Source organism: Ctenocephalides felis, unplaced genomic scaffold (assembly GCF_003426905.1).
Source record: "Ctenocephalides felis isolate EL2017-DRISC unplaced genomic scaffold, ASM342690v1 CF-g0.4_SCAFFOLD_00845, whole genome shotgun sequence".
NCBI classification, from domain to species: domain Eukaryota; kingdom Metazoa; phylum Arthropoda; class Insecta; order Siphonaptera; family Pulicidae; genus Ctenocephalides; species Ctenocephalides felis.
Genome location: NW_020536999.1, coordinates 46,720,052 through 46,743,823, shown reverse-complemented (window position 1 = coordinate 46,743,823; position 23,772 = coordinate 46,720,052). Strand labels below are relative to the sequence as shown.

General features: G+C 29.5%; 3 protein-coding genes across 3 annotated transcripts in view; 2 read left to right on the top strand and 1 right to left on the bottom strand.

Moving 5' to 3' along the window:
• The window catches only part of LOC113384391, an 11,805-nt gene extending 1,987 nt beyond the window's left edge, over nucleotides 1-9,818 (top strand). Inside the window, exons 2-9 of the mRNA XM_026622109.1 lie at nucleotides 3,929-4,039; nucleotides 4,909-5,042; nucleotides 6,094-6,268; nucleotides 6,390-6,678; nucleotides 7,180-7,414; nucleotides 7,591-7,836; nucleotides 7,927-9,018; nucleotides 9,134-9,818. Coding sequence (XP_026477894.1) covers nucleotides 3,929-4,039; nucleotides 4,909-5,042; nucleotides 6,094-6,268; nucleotides 6,390-6,678; nucleotides 7,180-7,414; nucleotides 7,591-7,836; nucleotides 7,927-9,018; nucleotides 9,134-9,805 — 2,954 coding nt within the window. The 3' untranslated portion in view covers nucleotides 9,806-9,818. The remainder of the gene's footprint in view (nucleotides 1-3,928; nucleotides 4,040-4,908; nucleotides 5,043-6,093; nucleotides 6,269-6,389; nucleotides 6,679-7,179; nucleotides 7,415-7,590; nucleotides 7,837-7,926; nucleotides 9,019-9,133) is intronic.
• A 4,493-nt stretch (nucleotides 9,819-14,311) lies between these two features.
• The window catches only part of LOC113384379, a 66,233-nt gene continuing 56,772 nt past the window's right edge, over nucleotides 14,312-23,772 (top strand). The window contains exons 1-5 of the mRNA XM_026622100.1: nucleotides 14,312-14,489; nucleotides 14,563-14,800; nucleotides 14,922-15,018; nucleotides 15,161-15,457; nucleotides 15,536-15,642. Coding sequence (XP_026477885.1) covers nucleotides 14,312-14,489; nucleotides 14,563-14,800; nucleotides 14,922-15,018; nucleotides 15,161-15,457; nucleotides 15,536-15,642 — 917 coding nt within the window. The remainder of the gene's footprint in view (nucleotides 14,490-14,562; nucleotides 14,801-14,921; nucleotides 15,019-15,160; nucleotides 15,458-15,535; nucleotides 15,643-23,772) is intronic.
• LOC113364152 (carbohydrate sulfotransferase 11-like) overlaps nucleotides 21,363-23,772 on the bottom strand; it is a 27,403-nt gene continuing 24,993 nt past the window's right edge. The window contains exons 3-6 of the mRNA XM_026606633.1: nucleotides 22,004-22,323; nucleotides 21,769-21,926; nucleotides 21,514-21,671; nucleotides 21,363-21,450 (exon numbers count right to left, since the gene is read on the bottom strand). Coding sequence (XP_026462418.1) covers nucleotides 21,363-21,450; nucleotides 21,514-21,671; nucleotides 21,769-21,926; nucleotides 22,004-22,323 — 724 coding nt within the window. The remainder of the gene's footprint in view (nucleotides 21,451-21,513; nucleotides 21,672-21,768; nucleotides 21,927-22,003; nucleotides 22,324-23,772) is intronic.

Sequence of the window (23,772 nt, the reverse complement as noted above, 5' to 3'; positions counted from 1 at the left end):
CATGATATTACAAATATTCTGGTAATATTTTTATAATTACAGGATTACAATCATAGGATTACAAGTGGTTAATACATCATTTGATAAACTGATTATTGAATGCAAGATTAATCACCACAATGCTAAATAATTTTACGCCTTGTTATTACAAAAGCTAATAAAATTACGATTTAACTGGCCACATTTCCAATAATTTTATATGTTACATTTAATTTTTTATTTTGAACTGCAATCATAACTTAAGAGTCATATAAGCTGTTGCACTAATTAGACTTAATACTCGGTTTTACAGATGATAACCGAAACAGTTATCTCATCTCAGTATGATGAATTATTATTACGATTTCTGTAATAGGGCTACTATTTATTGGTGAAGCAATGCCGGATTAGGGCTAATTTCACTTGAAAATATATTGCAATCTTTTTTCCAAGTAAAAACTTGATACTACTGCTTGACAACAAGCTGCTCTATGCGAGATCGAAACCGGGATCTCTGATTCAGGTCTAGTTTTTTCATCAGCCACTTATCTAAGAGCTAGCCCTAAAAGTGATTAATAAAGTATTTTTTTAACTTTTTTACATGAATAAATAAACATTTTTATTATATTACAACATGCAACATGATATGATAGTAAAAATAAATAACTGACAGAGGAAAATTATCACTTATTGTCATTTCAGTTTTCAAATCAAATTGATCAGTGCATTTGGCATTTATACACCTCGATTTTTGTGTACTCGAGAGATTACATTTTGATCCATAAATAATATGTGCTATCAGATTCAGAATTGGATTGCTTTATATTTTTCATCATGTCATTGATTAATTTTCGACCAATACAAATCCAGCTAGTAATCAAAATAAAATTGAGCGTAAAATCAATTAATGAATTTTGATAATAAATTGCTCCATTAAAAGAAAAAGAACTAACGAACCAATAAGTGATTCCAGTTTCGACCACACACGTTGAAAAAATCTTGATAAATTATCAGAATTCAGTTAAATTCAATTGTGACAATTTCTGTATCACTGCAATGATCAAAATTCAATTCACTGGTATTAATTATAAATACAATCAGATTTTTTTAATGTATTTTGTAATTTGATTAAGTACGTTGTTTGTAAAACTGTACATTCACACATACGTGATCCACAATATTTTTATAGTAAAACATGCTGTGATATTGTCAATAGAATTTAATCAATAAGATATGTTAAAAGTTATGGTAAAACTATAAAAGCATTGTCATTAACTTTAGACATTTCTAATAAAATATGTTACCTGCTTTAATATAACTTTTGAATAAAAGAAAAAAAAAGGATTTTATTATTTGCAAATGAATTATTAATTATTATTCTTATCTAATTAATTTTTATCTTTTAGTTTAATTGATACAATATTTATGTAATACAATTTATAGACTATTTAGAATTATTAATTTCATTTAACAATAAAATGATATTTGTCAGAAATATTCATCCGCAGAGTTTCAGCTACGCCTTTGCCAAAGTTTGTTGGTTCTTTTTACCCCATCGACATCTAATAATTATAGGGGTTATATAAAAACATCTATTAAATCTAATTTAAAATTAACATACGACTTATAAAACAATTGAATAATGTATACTTAAAAAATATATTATGGTCTTATAACTAACCAACAGTGCCGATAAAATTAGCAACAAAAGAAAATATTTTTTATATAGATTTTCAAACATGGATTTAAGGTGATGGCAGATAGCACATCTTCTTCCCTCTGGTTCCGATTATTAACAAATTTCTAACTTTGCTTGTTTTTGTGATATTGGTGGTGGACCTATTTATCAGCGGAATTTTAAGCCTGATTTTATTCTATATGAATTACCAAGATATAATCCAGTAAAAACCGAGCGGCGGTAGCAATCTGAAATCCACATAGATTCCACATGAGTGTTTACTGGGAATGATTAAATATTTTGTTCAATTTTTGAGATTATGATGGTAAATAAAAGTGCTCTACTGAAAATTAAATGCAGTACTTAACCGCAGAAAAATTTATATGGTATCATATTATCATCTATCGTCTGTTTTACTTAAAATGTAGGTATCATTATCATGTATTTAAGTAAAAAAAATCGGTCCATTATCCTTTTAGGCTAATCTGCCTGACAGAATATTACGGCCTCATATAAATCGTAATGAGAGCTCGCAATGTAATTTAAAGTAATGCACTGGCAGGTAATAATATATCATAAGTTTATCGTACATCACCTCCGAGTTATTTAATAAGTGTTCCTCTTTTGGCGGTTCGTAATTTGTAAAAAAGTCACTTAATCTTTCTGATCTGGATGAAGCGGCTTTAGCCAAAAGGACGTAGCTGTAAAAAAATTACTTTGTACTCTGAATTCAATCTGTCAGATTAATGTGCAGAACAACACCGGATAAACACTCTTGTTGAAGAGAGTATCGCCATTTAGACGTATTGGTATTGCCTTTAAATGTAATAAAAGTTTTATATTATTCAATAATATTGTAATTATTTATAATTTAATGTTTTTATTACGAAGTAATTATAAGTATTCGACAGGAACATATAACATTCTTTGGTGAAATAATTACTGAAAATAATAAAGTAATTAGTGAAAGGGTTACTTGTATATTATTGTTGTGAAAGTTGGAAAGTTGTTAAACATATTGAAAATTAGTGAATATCCATAACAAAAAAAATGTAACATTAAATGTGAGACGATTAATATATTTATATTAATAATAATAATGAATAGTAGTTTGCCCTAAGACAGGTCCATGGTTTGAGAGCCCCACAAATCAATGATTCCCTTTCCCTCCCTTGTCTATTATTCCCATTACCATTTTGTTACCATTAATCACATTTCATTCATTTTTATGCATTTTTCTTACAAAACTTCCACTCCCATGCTATCTAATTTTGTGCTTCGGCTTTCAGTTCCCTGTATTTACTCTTCTCGCATAAGTCATCAATCATATACTTATATTATATATTTATTAATATAATTTTTTCTTGCAAATTCTAACTACAATATAACAAGAAATGTGAGAAATATAATACAATATATATTTTTTTTAATGTTGAATACTAAATGAAGAATTAATTCTTCACGAATTCTTTTATGTTATGGCGTTTATATGTTTATATACCTACAGCAATTGTTAAATAGATTACAGCATCAGCAATTATAAAATATTTGTAAAAATATCTACTGAAGTCTCTTAAACCAGACAATGTGTTTGCCGTATGTATGAGTTACAGTATGTATGTGTATATAATTTAATAAATAACCCTATAATCGGGGTAAAAAGGGACAGCCAGAGGGCAAATTTAAAATTTTTAATTTTGGATTTTATAAATATTTTATGAAATAATAGGTAAAGTATTCAACTAATGCTCAATACAAATTTCATAAACTTATTTATGATCATACGAAGACCATAACCTTGATCTGGTATTTTGCCAGAAATATTTATCAGCAGAGCAACATCTTTGTAAAATTGCTTTTTTATATTAATTTACTTTTTTGTTTACTATTTTCTAATTATTCACACCTTTGCCAGTGTCAAGATTTAATTGGTTCTTTTACCATATTTACATGAAGATGGTTAAAACTAACTTAAAATGACAATGCATGTTATAAGCAATTAAATTACGTACCTTCACACAAAAATTATGTTCACATTACATAAACTAAATAAAAGTGCTCAAAACAAAAAAACTAATAACAAATAACACTTTTGTTTTGAATATTAATACTTTGCAGGATCTTTTAACTTGCGGTCCTTTTAAAAGTATTGCTCTACGCTATCTAAATATTATTTTAACCTTTCGTTTATTTGCTTTAATAAAATATATTTTTATATATTATTATAATTATTTTATAAATTGATTTTAATTAATTTTTCTTTTTTTTCAGAATGCAGTTTGGCTCCATTTGTAAGTGCTTCCACATCTCAAAAGATTCCATTTGTTTTCTTGCCTCTTCGAGGGCAAATCGTTCATCCCAGTAGAGAAATACGATTCGAAGGTCAGTAATCATATAAATTAAATTTTATAACAGTTATTTATTAAACTAAAATTAATGGTCCTGAATTTATTACAAAAATGATTTAAAGTTTTAGCAAAATAAGAAAATGAATTATGTAATAATAAATAAACTTATTAAATTACATCTCAATTTCCACGTTGTGAACTTTATTTTAAAAAATATACTTATAACAGGAGCAGCAATTTTGTACCGATAAATTTTAACTGTATCCTCCCAGTTCTGGTTGCTCTGAGTTTTAAATCCAGTTTAACATGAAATCGATGGTTCATAAATCGTTCTGTATGTAAATATTTGTTGAAATCTTTTTCAACGCCTTCGGAAAGAATAAGTCAGAATCACCATGTAAAACATTAATATAATGTTCTCATACTTGTTGGACGGATTTTAGTATTTACTCGTTCGAAAAGCATCTTGTACGATCAATAATTGCGGGTAAGGTTTCAATCATTCTCGAAAACATATAAATTTTGAAACGATGTGATGATAACATGTCTTAGTATCGAAAAAAGGGATACATGCATTTGGTAAATGAAACAAGAGAAAGATTTAAGAGGGATAAAAAAGTAACTACAGCTATTCAGTGATAGTTTGAAGAACGGTAGTGTTCAACTTAACTTAAGCCAGTTATGAAAATATAACTAAGTCATCAAAAATCATATATGATATAAAGCAACTCTTCTATAGTTTCATTTTCATTAATATGCTTTTGTAAAAATTTATGGGTTATTCATATGATATCTTTCTTCAGATTGACCTATCCTCTTACATTTTACATTGAAAGCTTTTTTTTAGAATCGAACCACATTTTAATGGATCTAGTGAATAAATTGAATTGTTTTTTCTCTCAGGTATTCAAACAGCAATTTGCGCTGTAGCAGGTGCTCAATATTTGTCGCGTACAGGATGGAATGAGGTCAGAAATCCTTTGGACATGGATGTTCCATTTAGACTTTTTCGAGATGATGGAAGGACATATTTACAGGTTAAAATTTATACTGGAAAAAGAAATTGTTGTATCTCTTATTCATTTTATTAAAGCTGATCAGCTTTAAATCATTTTCTGAATTTTATTTTATTTTAGAAAAAGTAGTAATTTTATTTCCAAAAATTGAAATTGGTGGACGACTCGTCCTCGCCTTGTTGTGCTTTAGTGCTAATTTGATCAATTTAAACAGTCATAAGCTGCCATAAATAATTCAAACATCATCCTTTAGCCTCTGAACAATTTAAACCTATCTTTACGAATAGTTTTCTAAATTATATCAACTAAAACATTATTAGATCTATCAATTACACGACATGTCTTTATGACTCCATGCAGCTGTCGATTAGCGAACAAGCACGCGCTGCATGAAATAATTTATTATGAGATTATTGTAAGATTTCTTGTGGCAAAGATCACGGCTCTGACTATAACTCTTTTGTTTGCTCTATTGATTAATAGTTGTGTTAGCAAAATATACACTTTATCTAACATGTAATCATTACCATCCAATGTAACTACTATGCCGAAGAATAGAGACATCATTCGTTTCAGCCATAGACTTAAATGTATACTCTTGTCTTATAATTGTGAATATTGAATTATATTGGATAAATGATATAAAGTAAACATTTGAAACATTAAATACTAAAATACAATTAAAAGCAAGTGGTTCTAGTAAAAAACGTTTTTAAATATTATGTTTACCTATACTTCATATTTGAATTTAATCGAAAATTCTTTTTATATATACCTCATTTTTATGATATACATGTTTATATATTAATTTCTTACCTATTTGGAGCGATAAACTTTTATGAGAGACTACAAAACTACACAATAGAGTTATAGCCAGATACTTCGGATAAGAAATCTTAAAACCTCTAAAGTCGAAAGGTTTTGCAATTTACGGGTTAAAAAATGAAATGAGTTATAACAAAAGTACTTCATAATATAGCAATAAATATTTATAATTTTATAATTCATAAATATTTTTTGTTTTTTAGTTTTTGCTGATCAGCAAGTAAAATTTATTTCTGTATGATTTCAGTGGCTTGGTGAATCAGATCTTCGTTCTAGATTAGAAGGTAGGTTGGTTCTTGTGAATTTGATGTGTAGAGACACTGCTCCTCGGAAAGACAATGCTCCAACTCCGACAACTGGAGAAATTTTCACACCTTGCGTAGCTTTTCGAGTTGTGGGCACGCCTGCAAAACATATCACAAGTAAGTAATAAATTAGAACAAATTCTTCCATTAAGATCTAAAAACTTGACCATTTTGTAGCTTTCAATTCAAACTCTAGTTTTTTTATTAAACTGAATTATTTAACATATATCCTTTCCAGATGTGAGCGAAGTGGTATTCGCTCCTGATGCTCGTTCCACGGAAGCAGCAGTTAGTGGTGCAGGACTGGGCATGGACGAGTACATAGCCATAGGAATCAGTTCGGTTTTACTAGGCTCTATCTACGTGGCATCAGTTTTTCTTTATTTACATCTAAAACGTAGAAGACAAAAGAAGGAAGAGGAAATCGAGCAGCAACACCAGCAGCAAATACAACAAGTTCAGCCACTATCGCATCATTTAGATAAATCTGTTATTAAAAATAACCCACTTTTGGGACTATCCACAAGGTATTTGATAATAATAAATTAATAACTTAATTAATTGAAATACCCGCATATAAGTCCATTAATACATATTTCTTATATCTCCATAAAATTCACAATAATTCCTAATTAATACATACTTCATATTGTAACTTTCACATTCAATTTTTTTATACTAATTATCATAAGCAAGTGATTGATCAGCAATGTGAATGAACGCAAGTTGTATCTTGGATGCTTTATTTGATTATAATTTTTGTGTTACATTTATATGATTCATTTATAAGAATGAATAATATACAATTTATATTTTCATAACAATAGATTGAAATAACAATGGAATATTGTAACTTTTATGTAGTTCTAAAAAAACAAATTAATTAGCTCCAAATATTTTACGTGGATGTATTCAGGGTAGATGTATTTTATTGCTGAAAAAAGACTTAACAAGCAATTAGTTATCCTATAAATTATCCCGATATATTATATACATATATTATATACATACATCTATCTATTTTCCAGGCATTTTCCGGTGATCAGCGATAGTGGAAGCTACCGAAGCGATACCAGTCAAGCGCCTTCCGAGCATGAGTCAGATTTTGGGAGGTTGCCTTTAGTTTGTTCCTCGGGTTTGGGAAGCATTGGCAGAAATTCGAAGCAGCAGATTGGTGCAATTGTTCATCCGCAGGCGAGACCACCTCCACCTCCTCCTCCAGGAACCGCTTCACCGACGAAAATTCAACAAAATTTGCAGCAGGTTGAAATCAGTTATAAATCTAATGCTAATAGAGTTTTTGTTTGAATTTTGAATATTCAGAATAATAATCTCACCTTTGTCTATATCATATCTATTAATTTTTACAATAAAAATTATTCCTGATAAAAATATTTTAAATTAATATTATATTAATTTGATTTAATTCTATATTTTAGCAATCTCCTCACGTTAATCCTGCACAAGACTTGAAACAAATACACAAAGCTTGCATACAGCAAATTCAACAACAGCAGCACATGCAGCAATTACAGCAAGATGCTGAAGATTGTCTTCCGGAAGAAAATGTTTCAATCGTTGAAGAACCCGAAGAAAAAGTGGATCCTGTCAAAGCTATAGTAAATGGCACAGCCCGTAGGAAATTATATTTTAACCCTGCTTATTTTGAACCGCAAATGTTACGCGTAAGTTCAATGATAAAATATTATTTTTTTACACATTGATTCCTGATAAAATATTTTTTGAAAGTATTATTTATAAATTTTATTTAACAGGCTCCACCTCCGGCCGCCGTCGAGTTTCTTACCAAGATTCGTGAGGTTATAACTATAGCAAAACATAAAATGAATGCGAGACGTTATGTGCCATCTTTAGGCCTCATTGCTGAAGAAGAAGCAACGGCCGGAACAATCGGTTTAAGTCTGAAACGTGAAAACTCTCGAAGACGCGGCGATTGTTCTGGATGTCCAGGCTGCGAGCCCAGGCGCTTAAATTTGCCTCCACATTCTTGCCACGACTCCGGTAAGCAACAAAGCATACAAAAATGGCTTGAAACAGTGGACAATTTGACCAGCGAAGAGGAAGATCAAAGCGCGGCTCTAGCAAAGAGTTTGAGAGCTCTGACCGATACTGGTAAAGCATTGGGTAGAGGAGCTAATTTGCTAACAGGAAGATCACATTCACCATTCAACAGAATAGTAAAATCTCCCCTAAGCAGGATACGAAATCCTGATCATTCTTCTCCAAGAGGCACACTTACAAGAAAGAAACCATTATCCGAGACTGCAAGTGATAGTACATCATGTAATACTTTACCTAGAAAAGTCGACTATGATGCTGACTCTTTGGAACGTGGAGCCAGTAGGCGTACGCCTGTAGAATATGGTGATTGTTCATCCCAATCAAGTCCTAGCTTGAGGCAAGCATTACCAATGGAAGAAGAAATGACAATAAGAAATGAAACTATCGACAGCGAATACAGCCTAGTTAGCGAGGTGTACGTTAACGACACTTATGATAATGGTTCTACCAAACGAGCTAAAATCGAATATAAAGAACCAGGTCATTTATTAATTGAGGTCGAACATTGTCCACCACTAAGAAAAATTTCGGATACAGACGGATTCGAACCAGATACTTTAGATCGTAAACCAACCAAGAAGATTACTCCGCCAAAGTCAGGACAGATTTTGTTAAGAACTACGGGTAGCTTTAAGAGCGACAGTTTGACGAGGGCTTCGGTCATTGCTGACTGTATAAATAAATCACAATTAAGTAGAAATTTTGGATCGCTAAGAGAAATTTATGAAGCGAGATCATCTACGAGAGTCTACACCCGACCTTGCTTGAGTGCTGTGGATTTTAAGGTAAAATAGATAACTGTGCAGATTAGAGTTTTAATGATTTGATGTATTTCATATAATTTTTTTTATCAATATTTACTATTAAAACAAATTTATTTAATTATCTATTAAAATACAGGGTTCGACACGTAGTCTTGATTGCTATGCTGAAGGCCGCATATTAACGCTGGAGGAACGTCATAGTCGACGTCAAAGGCGAAGTGAACAACCAACTCTACCCGCTAAACCCAAAGCACCTGATGTTATTCCATCTCAAGATCAAGAATCGCCAATTTACCAACGCCCCAAACCTCCAAGACGAGTTGAAGAGTCAGACTCTAAGCACAAGTCAGTCCTTCGAAATTTCCTGTTGCAATCAAATACTAAACCCTCACTTGGAGGACAAGATAAGCTCGTTTACAGAACGGAAACTACAGATTCCAGAGGAAAAACATGGAAAAAATTAATCGAGATGTCAAATAATAAAACAAGAACCAATAAACCTGAAGATTCTGGATATCTTAGTACAGATTCGAATGATTCTGCTAAAAAGACGACGATTGGAGTTTGCCCTAGTGAAACCGATGAGTCAGTTTGTGATGGCCAGAGCGAATCTGGAGCTGAGAGTGTCGAAACCCATTCAGTATTTTTTGGAAACTTCCGTAAAAAGAAGCAACAACAATCTGATAGCGATAGCGATGGAGGAAAAAGCAGTTTAGTAACAGTTAAAAATCCAGGAAGTTTGCGGTCTAACCAATCGACTATATCGGGTGGTAGTCGTAGAAGATCCAAAGAATCGCTCGTTCATTGAGTATGAAAATCGTAAAGCCTTTTTATCTTTAATAATAAGCTTAAGCAATTTTTCTTTTCCAAAAGAATGGGCTAATATACTTACGACAATTCAAAAAAAAATGTATTAAATAATATGCAATAGGTATTTAGGTTTTTCTGCTTATTGTATTTACAAGCATTGTGATTGCCCTTAAGTCAATTAATCAATAACAATATATCTAAATATTAATATATTTCCAAATGTAATTAATAAGAGCTTTTTATATAATATATGTTAAAAAATGTAATATCTTACTTAAAAAATATTGTATTTGTTAACATGATTTATAAAGTTAATACTTATTAAAATAAGTTTATAAATATATTTATTTTAAGTTAATTTATATTTAGATTTTATATATGTCGTGCAATTTCATGTCTCTTTTATATAAAACTCCTTTATTTGATTTTTTAACTAATAAAATAACAAGGTTTAAATGTGAAAAACATCGGTTTAGAAATATTAAATTTAAAATTTGAAACTAAATTCAGGGAGTATGTAAAAAGAGACACAGTTGTGATATATAAGGCCGGCAGTGCAATACTTTACAATATAAGTTGATAATGTAAACTAGATTTAATATATTTTAATATATTCTGCAATCTAGTGATAGGTATATGAGTAACATGTTCATCCTAATTTTATATAGAGAAGATTTTTTTAACTTTATTAAATATTATTTAATATATACGTTATTTATGAAATAGTTTATACATTGTTGCCATCAATTAGATTTTGATTGGAAAAGATATGTTGTAATATTAGTTCATATTTTATATTTACTGTGCAAATGAGCGGAATGATTGTTGTATTCTAAAGTTATTTTATATGATAACATGGATATTTAATACTTAGAGAACTTACTTTATTTTTAATATATACTTAGATAACATTAAGAAATTTCGTGTTTTCTTGTGAACGAAAATGAGTCTTAGTACCATGAATAAAAATATAAATAAATAATATATCTGATATATTATAGTTATGGCAATGTAATTAATTAACTAATTAAAATTGGTGTAAGATATAAATAATTTTTGAAACTTGGTAAAAATGCTGTGCGAAATGTAAATATGTAGGCGCACATATTAAATTATTATAAAATATATTTTTAAAAAATAGCAATACTTTGGTTGCTGCAATTAATATATGCGTATAATATATATCTGTTTAATTTAGAAAAAATAATTTATAGTAATATATTGATTTAGATTATTTTCAGTTTTTCGATGTAAAAGCATCTATATGTAAATAAAAATTATTTTAGATATGTTTTAAACAATTATCCGCTCGCTTCCGAAGTACCTGTATTTGTAAAGTGTATATTTTATAACAAAACATGCTGTAATCATATTTTTAAAAAATATTTATTTAAAATTACTTCTCATTTAAAAAAGTTTGCGATTTGTATAAATCTTTATCAAAAAATTATTGTAAAAATGAGACTATTCAAAATTACATTTATAGGTATTTGTAAGTTATCAAAACAAATTCTTGCATTTATTTTGCATAGGTGATTCAATATCATTGCCTCGGAAGAAAATTGTGCAATATAAGGATCTGTGCAATATAAGAACCAAAATTATATCTAAATAGATATAAAAAAAATTAAGTAGCATTTTCGATTAAAGAACACAGATTACTAATTAAATAATAAAAACTCAGTAAATAATAATTATTACTGTAAATAACACGTAGAATATATTTATTAGCTTATGAAATATTATTTTTAAATCAGTAAGTATTCTATATTTATAAATTAATTTGTTATAAAAACTAATATATATTTGTTATAAATTATTGAAATGTTACATTTTGCAATTCTTTAATATATTTTTATATTAGCTAATATTATATTACCCAGGTAATAAAATGATTCAACATATGCCTTGATTTTTTTTTAACTTTCAGAATGTAGTTAGATCAAGTTTTGTTGTTTCGATGGTTTGCTAGGACTATTGCCCGTGATTTGTCGAAGGTCTTTTGTTGATTAATGCAGAAAAAATTTTCTTTTCAATTCGGACCTGGTAGAGTTGTTCTGAAGTTTTGTGGCGGGCAAGTTTACTGGCGATTTTCATATTTGTGTGAGAAACCAATTATTTCATTCTTAACTATGCTAGTGCCTGGTTCTTTATGTATTAACCAATTTGGAACATACTTTGGTGCTTTCAAAATTTCTTTTAATAATTTGTTTTGAAATCTTTGAATTATTAAAGCGTTTGAGTTGGAAGTTGATCTCCATAGCTGTATCTCGTATGTCCAAATTGGTTTAATGATGGTATAGAGGTGAATTTTATTATGCGTGTCAAGTTTTGATTTTCGTCCGAGGACCCAATAATAGCTTGTTCTGGCTTCTTCAAGCTGCTTCCTCTTTTTCTTAATGTGTTCTTTCCATGTTAGTCTTTTATCCAGGTGTAAATCTAAATATTTGACTATAACTGTTTGATCTATGACTTCGTCATTAAGCCTTACTGTAAGACAAGTCCCTTTGCAAAGTGTGAAATTTTGAAGTAATGATTAATAAAAAGCCTTAACCATTATGTAGTCTAGGGCCTTAACCATTATATTGTCCAGATGTTTTGTTTATTTATCTATGATGATGTTATTGCATTATCAACTCCCCGTAGGGTAAGTTATAGTAATCACAAAAAAATCGAAAATGAACATTTTTATATATCTTTACGTTTCAAAGGTTTTTGAACATTTTGGCATATCTTAGAAAAATTGTTGTATTTGTGTATGTGTGTGTGTGTATTCATGTGTGTGAGTGTGTGTATGCGGATACAAATTTTCGTCGACGAACGCCGATCAACCGATTTGAATAATTAAAAAAACATTCGATTCGTATTGATAAGGAGACGTGCTGATTAGTTTTTGGCAAAGACAGGTCTAGCCATTCTGTAGATACGAGGCAAAAATTGCCAAAAACGGTAACTCAGTTTTGAAGAGAACGGAGCGTCCGATTTTAATGATTCAAAAAACATTTTACATATATTGGCAAGATGAAGAACCGTTTGAATTTTTGAGAAGGCGGGTCCGTGGGTTATGGATCCTCAATAAAAATAATTTCAAAAATGTCATTTGGCGATCAAAAATGTTTATTGGACATATGTACATCAAATTATCAGATATTTTATAGAGATTTTAATAATGTGTACACATTTTGTAAATTTTTTTGGATTCCGTACCAGGATTTTTAATTACGGTACGGGAAGTTCCAGCAATTTTCCTTAAGGCACGATGCCATGCACCCCACAAGTTGCAACCTTTACTGACCAACTTCACTTGGGTAATAGTTGTGTGATGCGTTACTAATAGTTTGCAGGTTGGGTACTCTCAGCTGTCATTCAGTCATAGATAATTGACAGATAAGCACGTTGAGCCTAGACAATATAATAATATAGACGTTTCTCTCTCCCGGTATTTTGGTTCAGAGAGTTAGTTTTCGTAGCGTACAACAGTTCGAAATGGCGCTTTAATCGCGTATCGCTCGGCATTCGAATTAGCGCGCCAAAATTTGAAATGAATATTTTTATAGTTTTTAAAAAAAATTAATAATAATATAAAAAATGTATAACTTGAAAAATAATTTATTTGAATTGAATTTTTGCATTACAATATTATATTTTGTAAAAATACAATGATAATAACATATCAAACAATAATATATTATAATATGTATCTCATCAATAAAATTAAAAATGACAATAAACATATCTACAGCTTTAAATACAAATCACACATACTTATAATAATAATTTTTATTGCACTCTAACTTGACAGAATGAAAATTATTGACAACAAGGCTTTTGTATGATCTAATAAATGCCCGGTAAGATGGTATCATTAACCCCGTGACTTCTAATACTACCAAAAACTTCTATTCTACGAGTTTATTCTATTCTAGTACTATAAAGATTTAGTATAACTTAGCGAACACTGAATTACAGTGTTTGTGTAACTGATAATCATCCCAAATAAGATTTGGCTCTTTTCAGCATATTCCTTACAATGAATCAAGTCATATCGAATGACTCTTACATTATATACACTATGTATTACATATATTCCACACTTTCTATTATATTCACTGCACTTCCTCTGCAATTAAAAGTCATACTTTTTGTTTAAGCAATTATTCAAACTTAATAAACAATTACACACAACACTCGTTAACAGAATAGTGGCAACTGGCAAATCACAATAACAACTCAGATCAAAATGGCGGCTTGATGCTAGAGAATTACAAACCTGTCACTTGATATCGGCTCACTAGCGCCAAATCTTCACCTAGGTTATGTTACTTTAAGTACGATTAGTGAACGCGGGTTTTACACTGAGATACAAGGGCCTGACGTTGAGTTTTAAAAGAAAAGGTTATGCTTTTAAGTAATTGATTTTTGTGGGGTGAAATATTAGTTATAATCTATAAATTATCATTAAAACTAAAATAGTTCTTCATTAGTGCACTAACAATATCACAAAATGGATCTAGACATGTCTGATGATAATATATTTGAAACTAGTATGGATTCAGATGAAAATATTTTAGAGACCAATATTGGGGCTTTGGAAAATTCATTTATAAGTGCTAAGTCCTCTACATCCTGTGAACCAGTTTTCACAGATGGTTCAATAACTAAATCAAATTTCACTTCTCGTGGTATATTATATAAAATATAATTCAATTAATATAATATATGAATTGTATAATTATTCGTATTATATTTTTCCAGAACTCGATTTTGATACATTTTCTAAATTCAGAGACAATGATTTCACATATATGTTACCAAAGTCTTTTCTCGGTAAAGTATCTCATATGGTACCTATGCCTAAAATAATAAGTGATGAAAACAAGGACCCTAAAATTGATTTTGTTGTAAGCTTGATGAATGGTGATTTTCTTGTTTTAAAAAAAGGCTTCCCGCTTGCTCGATGTTGTATTGGTTTCCCTGCGGAACAAATTCTAATGTAAATATATATGCCCAATATATAATTTTAACAAATCTCGATAAGAGTTTATTGAACTGTGCATTTAGAAATTAAATATCTTAATACTTATATTATTATATTGTTCATTTATATTTCATAGACATCCAGTAATGATACATCAAGAATTACACTTGTATTTCATTTTATCTAACAATGATAAAGTTACGATAGTCAAATTATTAGGCAATGAATTGCAAGTAAGCAAATCCTGATAAGTAACTTAGTATTACTTTAATATATATCTGATATATAATTTATAAATCCCCTGCATTAAAGCCTAAACTTGATTTTAAATATTAATTATAAACTTTTTGTGTGTAATGTAAATATCATCTGTAGGTGATGAAAAAGTATAAGAATGTGATAAAATACAATATTGTCCCAGAAGATAATCATAATGAAACTGTTTTGTTTAATTTAAAACTTTACTATAATGACTCAAGTCATAAATTGGACATTTTTAAATTATACACTGACGAAATTGGTGAGGAATCATTAAATAATCAAACAGAAACGTTCGAACAACTAAAACATGATTTGAGATTCACTCAAGATCTGCTCGAATCGAAACAAAAACTTTTGAGAAAGCAAATTGAGTTAAAGGAAGAAATATTTGAAGATCTAGTTTTATCAAATGTAAGTATTATGGAACTCTTGATCTGATTCAATTTGAATTTGAATATTATGAAATTAATTAAAATTGAATCATTATAGAATTCAAGTTCTTCCACTAAAACTTATCTAGTAATTTTAAAGACGAATTGGGTATATATCTGCAATCAGAAGCTTGTAATAGGATTTGTTTTTGGCAATACTACAAGGTCAGTGGCAGTTTAATTTTTATATATATATATATATATATATATATATATATATATATATGTATATGTATATATATATATATATAACTATATCTTGATAATTTTTTCGACGTTGAAACATATTTAAGAGTAAATAGCAGCCCATTCGTTGAAATAAAAAAATGTAAAAAGTATTTAAAACCTTTTATTTATATGTTTTGACACCAGATGCGTGTCATCATTCAGCAACACCAGGACAAAAACACAAATTTTTTTTAGAAAATTAACATTGTATCGTAACAATTTTATGGAAAAATAAAAATGATGAATAACGAAAATAAATTAAAACAATTTTGAAAAAAGTTATAAACTGTAAAACATTATGACGCATGAAACGCGCCCATTTCAAGCAAACGACTCGACTATTCTGAAGAGAGTCTCGAAACGTATAAATGAAAGGTTTTAAATACTTTTTACATTTTTTTATTTCGACGAATGGGCTGCTAGTTACTCCTAAATATATATACACACACATATATATATATATATATATATATATATATATATATATTCTGCTGTCCAATATATTAATTAAAATATTGCAATTATAGCTTGTAAAGTATATTATGTGTTCAAATGTTACATTTTGTATAGAATTATATTATTTTTCTCATGGATTAGTTTTATATTAATTTTTCGTCAGTTTGTAGAGATTTGTAGAAAAAAGCTAAAATAGTAAAATAGCACATGTTTAACAAAAGCACAGCTGCAAAAAAATAAAATTCGTAATCCAAATCCATATGTAGAAAATTGACAACTGTTACTAAAAATAAGTGCCCAACTCCCATTGCAAAATGGAGAAGAGCATTTATAAAAGTTTTCAAAGATTTTGGCGCTTCACTGTATGTAAATTCATGTAGTGTGATACCAAAATATACTTCTCCGAAGACTAATAATACGCTTTGAGGTATCATCCAGAGCATATGAACACTATTTGGCTCTGTCACTGTAAAAAAATCTACACTATCTTCACTTATAATAATAGCATATTTTCCGCCAGAGTGCATAGCAAAATTATAAATGTCTCTTCCGTTTAATTCTAAAACATAAGATTCTGGTTCAACTTCTACGATTCTATTCGATTCCGTGACTATAGCTTGTCCTGCAACCATTGTTGGTTCAACATTTAAATATATTTCCACATCTTTAGAATCTCTTATTATTAGAGAGTCTTCTTTTTTTGCACCAATTACTGTTAGTTCTGGCAACCCAGTATCAGCGTGAGAATCTATTTCAGCTGTATGCGAGTTAACTGTTGGTGCACCATCCACATTTGTTATAAACACTGATGTAGCTGATTTTGGTTCCAAAGAAATTTCATGCTCTGTATTTGTAATGCATTCACCACTAAGGGAGATTGGAACTTTTGTGTTACCTTTAATGGGTACATGTAAATTTTCGAAGGCACCATGTGAGTTAATCTGTATAAATTGGGGCAGGGGACTCGATGCAGTGACAATGCACGTGCAATTGAAATTATTATATATCCGTACTTGAGCTTCGCCCTTTTTAGGATGTGGCGTAGCTGATTGTTTTATTGTTGTTTCTAAAAATCCAGCAGCGACGAAAGCAAGTACGGTCATTAAGCCGCCGAAAATCATTTTTCTGAAAGTTCTGTCCATCTTTATCTTCTCTAGAAAGGCATCGAAATAATGTGTTAGAAAAGGTATCATAATTATGCCTAAAATTGGATGTATCAATTGAAAATATTCTGGAATAATCGTAAAAGATCCAATTCTGCCGTCCAATCTTGTAGCTTGAAATAACCATTCACTATCTAGCTGGCAATATAAGGATTCATACAAAGGAACAGCAGTGAAAATTAAAACCATCTTGCCTAATTGTTTGATGTCTTTGACTAATTCAGCTCCGTATTTTGGTTCAGCGTGATCTAGCCAATGGTCCTTTGGATTAGTTTTCCGTTCTTTCACCCAATGACCGAAGCCGTAACCACTACACTTAATTATGTCGAGTGCGATGTTTCTTTCGGGTTTTATATTGTTATAAGTCTTTGTTCCTATTAAGAATATGAATAGCGTTAAAACAGCTAAGATGAAACTGATACTAAATGAAAAAAAATAGCAATCTTGTTCGCCTAGACATCCAATGTATGTCTTAATTGCAGGACCTACAATGAATCCTACGATTATTCCTATTTTATCCATAATATAAAGAATCCTAAAGAATTTTTTAAAAGCATCTTTTTGATCGGGCAAATTGAATTGATCTCCGTGGAATGGTGCCATAACGCTGCATACAATTATATTTAAAATAAGTCCAACAGAATATCTTGCATATACCAAATATTCCGCAATATATCGCAATTCAGGAATCGAAGATGAAACTACAAATCCCTGAATAATCATACTTCGAATATAATACAATATCATTATGACATATTTATTTCCCCCGCTATCTATTATCAGGGCTCCAATTGGCGCTAAAAATAAATTAATCATATCTGCTGAGTGTGTTAAGGATATAACCTGTATTGTGCTGAAGCCCAATTTATTTCTCAGGAATAAGATGTTCAGGGATATCAGTATGTGCATTTCTATAGACTCTATCAATTCAAGCAGAATGAAATAATGTGTCGCTTTGGGCAACTTGCCGCCTCCTGCTGCTTCGGGCATCTTGCGCTTGATTAAAGATCAACGTTTAATTGAGGTAGAATTGAAATAATTATGACAGTTATGACTGGATTTTCAATGAGGTACTAATTAAAACAAATTTTATATTGGGAATCAAGGCCATCTTGTAAAATATATTATTACTTTATAAGTGATGCCTTAATGTCGAACAAAAAACTTGCAGAAACTTATTCATAGAATTTATTTTCAGCTTCAGTACAATAAAAATTTGTTATATTTAGTTGGGCTTATGTATGGTATTGTGGTTGTCTTGGAGTTTCAGTTTCGGTACGCACTACGAACTGATATTAAGTTGTCATATCAGGTTTCACCTGAAGATGTAGATATATCTAAAATATGATCACAGGTAAAAATAGACATTTCGTGGCATGACTTTATCAAATCAAAAATACATCATTAGTATTCGAAAAATTCTAATACTCAAATATGTTATGTCAAGCATTGGTTTGTCTTTTGAAAAAAGGGATGTGTTCTTAGGAGAGATTTGTACCAGGAGCTCATAGGACAATTAAAATCTCATTGCTGTTAAAAAATGCTTTATTAAGTTTAGTATTTTCAGTCTTCAAGTCAGGTCTGAAAATTTTCAGACCATGAAAGTTAACTTTCATTTATTTGGTCGAACAATCAGTCAATCACGTCTTGTTCTCAATAAGTACTAATAAGCGAAAACTAGATTTCAGTTCTAATTTTCTAATTTTCCTCAGAAAATAAAATATTTTGTTAAAGTTGTTAATGTTGAAATTGTTAGTATTAACGTTTTATAAACAAAATGTTAATAAAATTTGATATCTGAGCCATTATTTCTCATGTAGAAATCAATCTGGGCGTAATATATTTTTTTTAATTGAGACCTATATAGTTTATCAATTGTGCCATAATATAATTCTGTTAATATTGTTCCATATAAAGCCAAATCTTGAATCCATCCAAAGCCAAAAATGGAAATCAATATAGGCACCATATAATTCCAATATTTGTAAATAATATGTCTGAACCATTTAGTTCGATATTTTCATTGTTGATATATATTAATAACTTCAACTGTATATGAAAAAAAAAGATATTTTGTAATTTGAGTACTTTATTAAATATAATCATTTATTATATACAAATTCAAGTGCAACAGATCCATATGCAACTAATGTAATTGGATAACGTAACATTTCGGATTTTAATATAATATATAATTATTTCGTAACAATTCCATATCACGCTAGTACCCGCTTTAATAGCTACGTACTACTAATTAATATTTACATTATCTACATAACTTTGCTTAACTGATGATAATTAAAGTATAATGCCTTTTTTTATTGATTATCATATCATTAAAATAAGTATGTTGAAATTTGTTCGAAATGCAACTATCGAGTATAAAGACAAGAAAAGGTACTGCCTGATTACCTCAAGTATATCATGTTGTTATAATAATTTAATATTAGAAAGCATAGTTAAGTTAATGTAGAGAAGCATGAAGTATTGAAAACAAAACAATTATCATGTTGAAATTAAAACTTTTTCTGCATAATATGTTTTTAAAGTCTTTGATATTTATCTTTATAGTTATTTGTTTTTGTCACTATTCTAATTATTGAATGAAATGATTCTACGTTGTCGTATTATCTAATTTGTTAATAATAATATCTTAAATTTATAGCGTTTTTTTTTTCTAAATTTGTATGCTAATTATACTTCAAGCACTTCAATTAAAACTGGTCCATTGGCTATAGCAAAGAATACGAAATTTCATTAATAGTAAAATATCGATTTAAATAATCTAATCAATATCTATACCTAATTTATATCTGTTGAACATTTTTCTTAAATTTGATGTTCGGCGAATGTTTGTATTATACGAAATTTGTTCTGAACCTTTTAACAAAATAACATGTAATTTTATCATATAAAACTTAACAAAAATCATAATTCTATCTAAGAAATTTATTTATCGAATATTACGGGTAACTAACCTTTATTGGCTTATATACTTTCATTCATTTCACTACTTATGTAAGTAATACATAATCTAATAATAAATAATTAACTTAACAATATACTGTAGTCTATATATTAATATAATATAATAACACATTCTTATAAAAAGATTCCTGAAAATAAATTATTATTGAAACAAAAGGATAAGTATTACGAAGTACTTTTTGTCACAAAGTAACAAAATGGTATTCGAATCTAATTTTGTCATTAAATACATCCGATACTCGAAATAAATATAATAGTTATCTAATATTGTTAATATGAACTTAATCGATCAAAAATTTCTTTAGATTCTTTTGCGAATATAAGAATCCTTTATATACAGGAAGTTATTTATTTTTGAGTATTAATAAATTATTCGATAGATTCCACGGAAAATATAATAAGTTAAGATATCATAAAAATTAAAGTTTATTTCCAAAGTCAGCAAACAAAATACTAAACTTCAATACTTTACAAAAATTAACTTCGTAGATCTTCGAAATTACTACGTGAATCAACAAATTGATCAATATTATTAATCTTTAAACTTAAACTATTTTGATATGATATTTGTTTTACTTATGTGAGTAAATTTTATTTTTGTGCGCTATATATTTTAGCACTAGTAGCTCGTCGTTTAAAATTACTTCAATTTATGGCTTTTTAAACATTTCTATTGCAAGACAGTGTTTCTAAACACGATGTTAGATATTTTGGTGTTATTTTATTTTTAGTAATGTATTACTAATCTGCGCTTCAAATTATCATTTAATCTAATCGTATACGTTTCAATATATTTATATTTACTTCAACAACTTATAACTATTGATTATTATAATCATCATGTCTTTGAATAAGTTTGTCGAAATCCTTTGATTGAATATTATACCCTCCAGAAAATTAATTTCTCTTGTAATCGGAGTATCATCAAAGTCGATATTATACTTAATCAATACTTATCAATTGACTACAAAAGAATGCTATTTTGTTTACAAGATATTGACCTTGATAAAATTCAATTGACGAACACGTTATTGGCTAAATTTCATCTATTTAAGTGATCTGCAACTCAGTTTGAGGTTCAGAAATTGCGTGTTCTATATATCCTGTCAACGTATAATTAAATAGTTCAAAATCATACCTGGAAGCGAAAGATATTTTTAGTTTACTTTAAATACTAGTTTTAAGCGAGCCTTGTTCTTACCTATAAATATCATATAATTGCATTATTTGTTTTTTAGTTAATTGGCTGTAATATTCAGCTACTAATTGTGTAGTGGTTTTGCCTTTACCCGAATTTTTCCATTGAGGCGTTATTAGTTTTTGAAGGTGAGCCTCTTCTATAAGGTATTGTTGATCGTCCTGAAAGATGAAATTAACATTATTTATTCTACTTTGCTAAAATTGTTTTTTGTACGTGTAATGTATTTTATTCATGTTGATTTTTTATATTTCTTACCTTAAGAGTTTCTACCTTTGCTATCACATCGAATCTAAGTTGACATGGTGTACAGAATTCTGTAATTGGTGTCCAATGCATATCTAAAGGTCTTCTCGCTTTTCTTTCATCTACCAAATAATTTGTAAATTCGGAAAACGTTGGCCAACGTGGTCCAGGATTTACATTTTTCTGGTAAAACACGGAATATTATTAAAAACAAATAAAATATCAACGTTACAAACTCGTATTCAGAAACATTTGGTGCTTACCTTGGGTTTGCGGTATTTTACTATGATCCTTGCTCCCAATTTCTGATGCAAAGTATGCGGTAAAGCAAATTGCATTTTATCTCTATATGCACTTAGTAACCTCTCCAAAGGATGTCTGACTACCAAAAAACTGATACTGTCATCCAGAGCTTGTTGCAATTGTTGTAAACTGGGCCTGGGATACCTCCTTCGAGCAAGTGTCAAAGGAACAGTATTTGAACGGCGCAAGTACTGCTTCGAATAGCCTGCTAGCAGGTTGAAATTGTACATCCAAGATGTGCTGGCCGCCTTGAAAACATTGCACCTGGGGTAATAGATAGCCAAATTAGAAAATCGTTAAGTTCCCACTGGCGTTAATGAAAAGCATTCTTTTGTGAACTGAACTTTGCTTAAATATATTTTGAGACTAGTGGGGTGCATGGTATCGTGCCTTAAGGCAAATTGCTGGAACTTCCCATACGATTGTTTTTAAAGATTAACATTTTTGAAAAAAAATTTACTCTGAAAAAATTAGATTTTTGAGAAACTATAAATTTTTGACAAAAATTTACTTTTTTTGAAAAAAAAAGAATATTTGAAAATAAAATTATTTTGAAAATATTTTGGAAATTCAGAGCATTTTTTCAAAGCAATCGTACTGCTTTAACTGCATAGAGACGAAATATCGAAGTGCGTAATCGTAAGCGCCGCGTCGCCGTCTAACGGATAAACATTGGTACGGAACCCATAGGAAAGTAAACAAAATTTATACTTATTGTTAAAATCTCTATAAAATATCTGATAATTTGATGTGCATATGTCTAATGATCATTTTTGAACGCCAAATGACATTTTTATACTTTTTTTTACTAGATCTCCGAACCCGCTAGACCTGCCTTCCTGAAAATTTGATCAGTTCTTCATCTTGTTAATACAAGTAAAATGTTTTTTGAATTATTCAAATCGGACACTCCTTTCTCTTGAACACCGAATTACCGTTTTTGTCGCTTTTTATCCCATATCTTTGGAACGGCTAGACCTACCTCCGCCAAAAACTAATCAGCACGTCTCCTTATCAATACGGATCGAATGTTTTTTAAATTATTCAAATTGCTTCATCCGTGTTCCCGAAATCGTCGACTATAATTTGTATCCGCACACACATACATACTACGCACACACACACACACACACATACATCCATTTTTTCTAAGGTATGCCAAAATATTCAGAAACCTTTGAAACGTGAAGATATATAAAAAAAAATATTTTCGATTTTTTTGCGATTACTATAACTTGCCCTACGGGAAGTTAAAAAATCGTTAAGCTCCTAATGACTTGAATGAAAAAGATTCTTTTGTGAACTGAAATTGCTTAAATATGATATGAAAGATAAGCCAAATGAATTTCATATGCTAAATTTTTTATATTTTAGTTTATGGGAGTAGAAAAGCAATACATTCTTTTACTATTATTTTTTTAAATAATTTATTAGTGTTACAAGAGTACAGAAAGTTAATCATTTTAAAACCTAGCAGTTGTTGAAGTTACTATTATTGGCAGATGACCGTGTTCACGATTGCAACCCTCCTAGTAATCCGAAATGAAAAAAAAAGTTTATTAATCTAGAATGACATCGCAATACTAGTATAAAGTTAAAAAAAAATTACAAAATGGCGACTGTTTGGAAAAAAGACCATCTTCTTGCCTGTTTTTTGAGTTTCTTAAAATTTTCAAAAATAGTAAAATGTAAAATTTGGGGATGAGGCGAGTA